The 10592-nt window shown below is 27.8% G+C and overlaps 2 protein-coding genes and 1 pseudogene across 2 annotated transcripts; all 3 read right to left on the minus strand.

Moving 5' to 3' along the window:
- Positions 1 to 2361: 2361 nt before the first annotated feature.
- On the minus strand, positions 2362 to 3201 carry LOC108753960 (annotated as a pseudogene).
- Positions 3202 to 3973: 772 nt separating this feature from the next.
- LOC108753961 (putative gustatory receptor 28b) lies at positions 3974 to 5508 on the minus strand. The gene is made up of 3 exons (XM_018495956.1): positions 5101 to 5508; positions 4176 to 4262; positions 3974 to 4090 (listed from the first exon to the last, which is right to left on the minus strand). Exons 1-3 carry the CDS (start codon positions 5506 to 5508, stop codon positions 3974 to 3976), a joined length of 612 nt encoding a protein of 203 aa, XP_018351458.1.
- Positions 5509 to 7838: 2330 nt separating this feature from the next.
- LOC108753963 lies at positions 7839 to 8584 on the minus strand. Its single transcript, XM_018495957.1, has 4 exons — positions 8434 to 8584; positions 8174 to 8301; positions 7944 to 8034; positions 7839 to 7849 (listed from the first exon to the last, which is right to left on the minus strand). Exons 1-4 carry the CDS (start codon positions 8582 to 8584, stop codon positions 7839 to 7841), a joined length of 381 nt encoding a protein of 126 aa, XP_018351459.1.
- Positions 8585 to 10592: the final 2008 nt, after the last annotated feature.

The following is a 10592-nucleotide window of genomic DNA, read 5'->3' on the forward strand; positions in this document are numbered from 1 at the left end:
TATATAATTATAATTTAGTAACAAAGATAAAACACAGCATTTTAAATATTTAAAAACATTTTTATCTTATTTTATATATCTTTTTAATTGGATTCTATAATATTGACCGTTGTTCATTTATCACACGAATGCGAAATGTTTAAAAATTGTATCAAGATTAGGAAATACGTAGTAATATTTCTCACTAGCTAAAAGTAAAACAAAAAAATGTACATAATATATTCTAATATTATAACAAATAATTGATTACTTACTGCTGCAAGAAGTGTCGCATCTATAGTCAAACCTTTCACCGAAAATGTATTTTTACGATGCAATATTTGTAAAGAAAACAGTTGCAACTGCAATATTAAAAAGGAAAATAATTAAATATAAGGATAAAAATATTGTATAAAATTTAAAAATGCAATATTCTTCACTAGATTTAATGTTTAGAAAGATTGCGTTAGAGCATACAACATAATTTCAAAAAAATATATAGATAAAGTAAATTTAAATTATAATGTTACCTCACTTTTGATTTTCTCATCATTGGTACTGTTAAGTAAATCATGGATGATAGTGCCGATTTTTTTGGCTTGATTCTTACCCGTCTCGCAGACCCACACAATTAGTATTATTTGAGAAATGTAATATGTCAGGGATGTCAGAAACGCATCAAAAAAGTGCCCATCCAATCCAATAAATACTCTATTTTGCCATCCAAATGCAAATAAGTACAAATCAAAGATGATAATTAAAAAGTACATGACTATAGCAGCAAGGAGTTGTAGACTGAAGATCATATTCAGCATTTGCACTGCGTCGCTAATCATTAGATGTTGCTTTTTCAAAACTCTGAGTTTTATCAGCAAAAATTGATTACTCTGCGTGTGCCGGATTACATTGGAGACACCTGGCTTCATATCGTTTATTATAAACTTTTGTATGTGTAACAGTTTGTCATTGATTCTTTTAAAGCATGCTTTTAATACACAAACATAGTTTATATACAACATAATTATTTGTAATATCAACAGGCCGAAGTACATTGTAAATACCCCAAACAGAATAGCGAAAAAATTGTCTTGATCCTTCAGTACTTTAGACATTGTTATGCTTAATTGCACAATTCTGATGACATTACTCAATATATCCTTAACGTGAATCAATCTGGATAGTTTTTGGTACGACTTCGAAGATAATTTCGAAGAGATCTCCATTATTGTCTGTAGCAAGCGCATTCGCGGACTACTCAGGAAATGCGTGATGATCACTATAAAACTGGTGAGAAAGTAGTATATAACGGCGTGAATATTCCAAATTACATCTCCAAAATCTATTTTTGATTTAATAATACTGTAAATGAATGCAAAGTTTATAACAACACACACGCAGATAACTACTGTTGACAGAATATAGTACGGTTTCGAAACTTCGAAAGTCGAAGCATTGAGCTTGTACGGAAATAGTCCGAGAATGCGATTCCAAGTGAAACTGGGATACATTAAAGATTGAAAGTCCATTGCATTACACAAGCACCATCTTCTTCGCATTTTGTTTTTGCGATTGTCCTTGACTTTCGAATCGAACACAATCAGAAAAATTTATAGGAGAACGTAACAATTTGAATCAGATATACAGATACCATTGCATTATTGACCATATACACTTTAGCATTAAAATGGATGTAAATTAGAGAAATTTCTTTTTCTTAGTGTAATTTTTAAGTCGGTCTTTTGATAAGAAGTGTATGTACTAATACGGTTTTTGTATCTTATCTATACTCGATGAATTTAAATTTGAAACTACGAGCAAATACTGTATGCAGCAAAGAAACAAAACTAATAAAACCATTTGTTAACTGTGAAGTACCCATGGCGTTCTTCGATCGACACTTATCACTCTTGGGATAGATTAATACAAATGATTTGTAATTTTTATAACATATGACTTAATAAACTCAATGGCTCATCGCATTAATGAGTTAACTTATAATCGAACATGTGATATTAAAAATGCATGTATGACCTGTTATTTGTCTCAAAAGTTTCTTCTAATTGTCGGTTTGCTTTACTGCTAGTAAGCCCTTTAATCATTATATGTGCTCATAGAAAGACATTGCAATATTCACATAAATAGTAACTTTAAGATATCGTCCATTAGTACTGATCAATTTATAATAGGATACTAAATTTTTACTAAAATGAGTATTACGTACTGTAGAGCCATCTATTGAAGTTTTTGAATCGACTACATATACGAACATAACATATTAACGAAAACTCTTTATAAAAATATAAACCATTGCACATCATATTTTATTAACAATGACAAAACAGTATATATGTATTTTATATTTAAAAATACTTTTACTTCACTTTATGTATCTCTGTAATTAGATTGGGTAACATTGACTGCTGTTTTTCTGTCGCAAGAATGCGATATGTTTAAAAATTTTATCGTGATTATTAGATACGTAGTAATTTTACTCATTATCTAAACATTAAACGGTAAATATAAATAATAAATATTTTAATAATTAAAATAAATGAATGATTACTTACTGCTGTAAGAAGCGCCGCATCTATAATGAAACCTATTGCCATAAATGTATTTTTATGATGCAGTATTTGTAAAGAAAACAGCCGTAACTGTAACATTAGATCGCAAAATAATTAAATATAGGAATAAAGAAGTTTAATTAGAATTATAATTATTTACAATTATACTTTTCAATAAATTTAATAAAATCGTGTCGCATAAAAAATAAATAATGTATGTAGATTAAACAATTTCCTTTTCTTATGTTTACCTCGTTCTTTATCTGCTCATCTTTGATATTGTTAAGTAGATCGTGAACTGTAGTGCTGATCTCTTGCGCTTGATTCTTGCCAGTCTCAGAGGCCCACACAAGTAGCATCATTTTTATAACGTAATATGCTATTGGTGAGTAAAATATGTGATAAAAATGCATATTAAAACTAATGAATACTCCATCTTGCCAGCTCATTACATCAAAGTAAATATCAAAAGTGATATTAATAAAGAATGTAACTATAGTAGCAAAGAATTGCAAACCGAAGATCGTGTTCAGCATTTGCACTGTCTCGCTAACCCTCAAATGCCACTTTTTTAAGGCCTTAAGTTTTAATAATAAGGTTTGATTTCTTTGTATGTAAAAATCAATCCGGGAACATATAAGTTTATATCATTTACCATTAATCTCTACATGTGAGCCAAATTGTCATTAATATTTTTGAAACAGGCTTTTAATACACAAACACAATTTACATACAACATAAGTATAAAGCATCAAATATCAGCATGTAGAGATACAAGCAGGACACTTTAATCAAGATGATGAAACGGTTCAGTTTAAATACTTTTTGGTTATAAAGATAAATGCATTCTTGCAGGAAAAAAAGGATTGTACCGAAAATGTCTTTGGCGTGAATTAATCTGGACATTTTCTGGTATGATTCCGAGGAAAGTTTCCGAAAGATTTCTGACATAGTCTGTAGCAAGCGCATTTGCGGCATCACCGCTTAAAACTTGCGTGATGATTATTAGAAAAATGTTTAACACTATATAATTGATATTTGAAATTCCTCTGATTATTTCTTCAAAATTTTGTGTTGAAATAGAGATCAACAGTTATAATACTTTACACAGAGTTACTTTACACAGTAAGAGTTGGACCTTAACAATTAATGCTTAAATATTTTGGTAAGAATTTTATACATATCCAATTCTGCAAACAATGTGCCGAAATAATTTTTAGTCTTAAACACAACAAAATTTAGTCTCAAAAATAATAAAATTTTATTTATATAAAACTATTACGAGAACTATTACATACTGAATATCCACTCATAAGTTGAATTGATAACATAAACGAAGAATTTTTTTAAATATAAAACATTGTATAATTATATCTTATTAATAAAGATAAAGCACAGTAATTCGAATATTTGAAAACATTTTCGTCTTCCTATATATCCTTATAATTAGATTGTGTAATATTAACCGCAGTTATTTTATCACAAGAATGCGACATATTTAAAAATTGTATCACGATTAGTAAATACGTGGTAATATTCCCCATTATCTAAAAGTGAAACAAAAATTTATATATTCTAATATTCATAAATTAATTAATATTATGATGATATTCATAACATTTGATTACTTACTGTTGCAAGAAGCTTTGCATCTATAGTCAAACATTTTACCGAAAATGTATTTTTACAATGTAATATTTGTAAAGAAAATAGCCGCAACTGTAACGTAAAATCGCAAAATAATGAAATATAAAAATACAGAAATTACTCCTACAGCACGAAATTGCAGTAATATTACAGCAAGTATTTTGAAAGATTGTAATAAAACTCATAAAACATGGCTGCAATATTGTAGCAATATTCTTATATCCGCAAAAATAAAATACTACTATAACATTATGCAATATTTCAATAATTACTCTAGTTCTATTAATTGCTATCATATTATTGTGCTTGTTTAGCATTATACTTCAAAATACATACGATAAAGTTATGATAAAGTTATGATAAAAAAATATTCGGGGGGCCTATAAAGCACATCTAATGCTATACTCGTATTCCGATTCCCACGTGCCACCCAAGTATCATTCCATCCTTGTTATTTATCGAAACAAGAATGACATGATACCCGGAGAACACGGGTAGAAATCCGAACACGCCTAAAAAAAAGTTAAGAATCTCTAGAAGACTCGCTAACTCGATTTACGTATTCCTTATAGGATCCCTGGACGTTTCTTTTTACGAGAAACGTATTCCTCTAGTAGCGGGACCGTTACTTATTTATTGAATTGTAATATTGCAATATTTTCTATAAAATTGCATAAACATAACAATATTGTTGCAATATTTCCAATAAAATATTATAATTTCAATATTGCGGCAATATTGCTGTAACTTTTGTAATATTGCGTACTATTGAAATATTGCTGCATTTATTTTATGCTGTAGGGGTAAATTACAATTAAAATTAATTACAATTATCCTTCAATAAATATAGTAAAATCGTGTCTGTATAAAAAGTAAATAATATATGAATAAAACAATTTCTTTTTCGCACCTCGTTTTTTATCTGCTCATTATTGATATTGTTAAGTAAATCGTGAACTGTGATGCTGATCTCTTGTGCTTGATTCTTGCCAGTCTCACAGACCCACACAAGTAGCGTTAATTTTACAACATAATATGTTATTGACGATGAAAATATGCGAGGAAAGTGCATATCAAAATTAATGAATAGTCCATCTTGCCAGCGCACTACACTAAAGTAAATATCAAAAGTAATATTAATAAAGGATGTAACTATAGTACCAAGGAGTTGTAAACCGAAGATTGTGTTTAGCATTTGCACTGTGTCGCTAATCTTCAGATGCCACTTCTTTAAGGCCTTCAGTTTTAATAGTAAAGTTTGATTTCTTTGTATGTGACAGATTAACTCGGAAACACATGATTTCATATCATTTACCATTAGTTTCTGCATATGTGCCAAATTGTCATTAATACTTTTGAAACAAGCTTTTAATACACAAACATAATTTATGTATATCATAATTATCTCAAATGTCAGCATGTAGAGATACAATGAGATCATTTCAACGAAGATGGTGATATCCAGTTGAGACAATTGAAACAGTCGTGGTATAGAAATAAAATTGTATGTTTGTATGATTATGAAGATTATACCGAAAATGTCTTTGGCATGGATTAATCTGGACAGTTTCTGATACGACTCCGAGGACAATTCTTGAGAGATTTTTGATATAGTCTGTAGAAAGCGCATTTGCGGACTGCTTAGGATAAACGTGATGATTGTTATTAAACTGTTAAACATGACATAAGCGAAATTTGAAATTCCTGTGATTATTTTTTCAAAGTTTTGTGTTGTATCAATGATCATAATATTGTAAATGAGTAATAACACAAGAGCACAATAGAAACATCCAATCATGATCGACACAACGTAGTGTGGTTTTGTAAATTCGAAAGTTGAAGCGTTAATTTTGTACGGAAACATTCCAAAAATGCGGCAAATGGTGAAACAGGGATACATTAAAGATTGAAAGTCCATGGCATGAAACAACCGTTGCCTTTTCCACATTTTGCTCTTGATATATCGTCGAATTTTTTTAATATGATTAGCAAAAATTCATAGAGAATGACAATCTATGTAATGAACTAGAGTCTATATTATATACACTTCAACAATATAAATAATAACTAAAGTTTTTTTTAATGTAATCTTCGAGTTTGTATCTTTGTAACAGGTATGCAAACTGATTTAGTCTCTACATACCATCTCGACGAATCTAAATTTAATACTGCGATCAAATTCTCATGTAGAACGACATAGCTAAAGGAATCATTTGTTAGTCCTGTAGTTACCATGGCGTTCTTCGATATCATCAAATATATCTTTGAAAATGGATTACAGTAAATGCTACGTAAGTATTATAACGTATTTAAATTATGTATGCATATAGACTTGCTATATCCACTTGAATCAATAATTTAAAGACATCCATTAATAATAGTTAATTAATAGTGGACATTAATGTTCTAAAATACATTATTTATGTGAATAGAAGCAGTGGTATCTTTATTTCAGTATAACAAATATGTGTAACAAATGTTATATTAAAAAATAGAATTATAATACTTACAATAGCCGTATTTAACTTTCCGAAAAGTCTATAGTTGAAAAATGATTTGAATAATTTTTTATTGCATATTGTGAAAACAAATTTTAAAAGTTTTATTATCAATTATATACAAAAAGATTGATTAAAAATATTGGAACTAATTATAAATAATAAAATTTGCAAAGACTTAAAAATATTTTTTGTACATCCTATGATTAAGATGAATCTATCTGCGTTTGTCTACATAATTCGGAAATTAATTTTGTTATTAGCAGATATAATTTTATGTTATAAAAATTTTAAGTTATTCAATATTTATATTATAATTAGTAAACGAATAGCTTCAGAGAATTATTATTGTGATAATGTGATAATAATAACTGTAATAATATTTCAAGAAATTTTAACCATTAATAAATAATAATAATGGAATCTTTAATAAAATGTTTAAACTAATTTAAAAAATTGTTATAAATTATTAAATGAACTTTAATATGATTATATTACAATTTTTTTTAAAACTAATTTATAACCTTATACATATGAAAATAATTAGTAAAATAGATATAAATTTATTTGAAATATTAGATAAAGTAATATATCTTCTAAGAAGGATTTTAAATTATAGTTTATTTTTATATATACAGAATAAATAAAATTATAAACTATACGGATATATTAATATTTATTTAATATTTAATTTACACTGATTACGAAAATAAAGAGCAATAATCGAAAAATTACATATTATATAATATATTGTATTTACTATACAGAATGTAATTTATATATCAATGTTTGTGATATATTATTTTATTATTATGTATTATAATATACATTTCTTATGTGTGTATTTAAACTTTACAATTCAATTCAATGTTAACATATACATGGAATAAGATTTTCAAAATATTTATATTTTGTGCATATATATAGGTATGTATTTATTTATGTATTTAAATGCAAATATAAAGCATCAAAATATTTACATAAAAAGTAATTTTGTTATATAATAACCAATTTTTTAATAACACATTTAATTGTTTAATACTATATTTCTTCTTGCAGTTGTAGCTTTACTTCCGTAATATTATTTGCCATCTCTTTTTTGCATGAAACAAACTTAAATTGAAACATTACCATTACGTATATGGCGATGTTACCAATTATCTAAAAGAAAAATTTTTAAATAAATCTATATACTTTATAAAAGTTATTAATTGTTAAAGTAAGTTATTAATTAATAAAAAATGCGACAATTCACTCACCCGAGCGAGAAGTTTTGCGTCTATAATAAGACCTTTTGCGGAAAATGTATTATTGCAATGAAGTATTTGCAAGGAAAATTGTTGTAACTGTAATCGTAAAATAGTAAGATATAGAATTGAAAAATGTAATAAATCTAAAAGTTGTAATATCAAATCTGTTTTAAAATATGAGTCACATTAAGACAACATAAAAGTGATATAAAACTTTAATATTTTATTATACTACCTCATCTTTGATTTGTTCATCGGTAGTGCTGTTAAATGCATCATAAATGGAAGTGCTGATTTGTTGAGCTTGATTTTTACCCGTCTCACAAGCCCACACTATTAATATCGTTTTTATAAAAAGATATGCTATGTATAATACAAAAAACATGTCAAATAAAATGTCCATTGACAATAAATATTTCCTTGACAATATGTAGTAATATAAAATCAAAGAGGTATGAGAAATGGTTATAACTGTTGTAGCAAGAAGTTGCAAACTAAAGATCATATTCAACATTTGTACTGCGTTGCTGACCGTTAGATGTTGTTTTTTCAGGATTTTGAGCTCCATGACCAAGAATGGATTTCTCTTGTAACAGATCGGTCCAGGAAAATGTGACTCATTGTGTGTGGCTATGAATTTTTGCATGTTTGCCAGATTGTCATTGATTCTTTTAAAACATGCTTTTAATATACAAACGCAATTTAAATACAACATATCCATCTGATGTATGAATAGAAAGGGATAATTTTGAAATAAAATAGTTATTTCCAGCCCGGAAGCATGAATCAATATGATCCAAGCAAAAAAAAAACCGATGATGTCCTTAGTGTGAATCAACCTAGATAGCTTTTGATATGATTTCGATGGTACTCTTGAAGAGATTTTTAATATAGTCTGGAGCAAGCGTGTTCGCGGACCGGTTAAAATTATCGAGATGATTATTATAAAGTCGCCAAGCACTAAGGCGCAGTACATAATAAGATATATGGGAAAATCGTTTATATGGCTAGGAATATTATATAACATCATCAATACGTAAATATTATATAAGCAGATAACGACAATCGACCGAATGTAATATAGTTTTGAAACTTCGAAAGTCGAAGCATTAATCTTATATGGACGTATTCCAAGAATACGACACAAAGTGAAGCAAGGATACATCAGAGATTGAAAATCCTTGGCGTTAAACAATCGCCATTCTTCCTTCTTTTGTTTGTCTTCACGGAAATTCGTTGATAAATTTAACATGTTTAATGATGTCACAAAAAAACAAGAAATCCTATTGTAGACAGCAATCTATAAATTATTAATCTATGTAGTTGTATCAATACATTTTGATATTAATATGAATACAGTAGAGAGAGAGAGAGCTTTTTTTTAAATGTAACCTTTTTACTTTTTGTGTTACACGTGAGTAAAGCGATATGAACTCTTCACAGTTGATCTACACTGTATGAATTTAATTTCTAAACTGCGAATAATTGTAGTCTCCTGTAGTGACACAAGATAATTAAGAAACTTTGTTAGGCGTGATGTAACCATGGTATTTTTCGATTGACAATTATCATTTTTGTATGACAATGAATATGCAATTGCTGTGACATACGACAATATTTGTCAAATCGTTTATATGCACATGAGATGGCAGTATCCTGCGCAATAATCCCTGTGGATTGGTAGCTTTTAGAAATGCATTTATAACTTCTTTTCTAATGACTGTTTTGAAAGCCTATATTTACATTTTACATAAAATGTTTGACATCTTTATTACATATAACTTAATTTGTCTTTTCTTGTTAGAGTTTGTATATATGTAAATACATAAATTTTTTACATATAATACATATGATATATGTCATATATTATAAATATTTAAAAATATAAAAGATATTCCCTTCTACTTGTGTGTGTTAAAGTATTTTATATATATTATAATACCGAACTGATATAAATTTTTTTATAAGCTTATATATGTATTGAGTTAGAGGAAAAAGATCAAAAGAAAAAAATCGATTTTGATCCTGCGAATTTGTTGAAAAAATTACAAAAAATAAAATAATAAAGTTTTATTATTGTAAAATGCTTATCAATGTTGTACATATTGTACATCCATATACGGATTGTGCATACAAGAGTTTGTTATATCTATTACATATATTATATAAAAACATTTCAATCTGATTGATGCTGAAATTAGCATGTAATAACTATTACGCTTGAGAATCCTGAATACGTTTATTATCATCTTTCCAGAAATGTGAATCTCATATTATTACCAACTCGCAAATACAACAAACGGATAATAAGGGTTCATAGAACGAAAAGCGGTTTGTAAATCTCAAAAGTTGGAACGTTGATTTTGTATGGAAATATTCCGAGGATGCGACAGAATTAGATGAAGCAGGGCTACATCAAGGATTCAAAGTTTGTAACGTGAAACAATTGCCATCGTTTCCGTATTTTATCCTTGGCCCGTTTGTGAAGTTTCGACGAAGAGTTGAACATGTTCATTATGGAGAACTTCAATCTAAGCCATTGATGTACAATTTAAAAATTAATCCTATTATCAATACACTAAGTTATTAATATTATATTTCAGTATTAATACTTTGTCAATAATACGAATATTATCTGGAAATGCTTTATATAT

Source organism: Trachymyrmex septentrionalis, unplaced genomic scaffold (assembly GCF_001594115.1).
Source record: "Trachymyrmex septentrionalis isolate Tsep2-gDNA-1 unplaced genomic scaffold, Tsep1.0 scaffold74, whole genome shotgun sequence".
NCBI classification, from domain to species: Eukaryota; Metazoa; Arthropoda; class Insecta; order Hymenoptera; family Formicidae; genus Trachymyrmex; species Trachymyrmex septentrionalis.

Bases quoted from the DNA above. Each gene is read 5' to 3' on its own strand.
- LOC108753961 (XM_018495956.1), bottom strand. From the start codon at position 5,508: ATGGTAAATGATATGAAATCATGTGTTTCCGAGTTAATCTGTCACATA. The intron at 4,263-5,100 runs GTGCGAAAAAGA...TTTACGTTACAG, and splicing joins ATGAGCAGATAAAAAACGAG to TTGCGGCTATTTTCTTTACA. The intron at 4,091-4,175 runs GTAAGTAATCAA...TTTCACTTTTAG, and splicing joins ATGCAAAGCTTCTTGCAACA to ATAATGGGGAATATTACCAC.
- LOC108753963 (XM_018495957.1), bottom strand. From the start codon at position 8,584: ATGCAAAAATTCATAGCCACACACAATGAGTCACATTTTCCTGGACCG. The intron at 8,302-8,433 runs GTTTGCAACTTC...TATTATACATAG, and splicing joins AATGTTGAATATGATCTTTA to CATATCTTTTTATAAAAACG. The intron at 8,035-8,173 runs GTAGTATAATAA...TTACGATTACAG, and splicing joins ATGAACAAATCAAAGATGAG to TTACAACAATTTTCCTTGCA.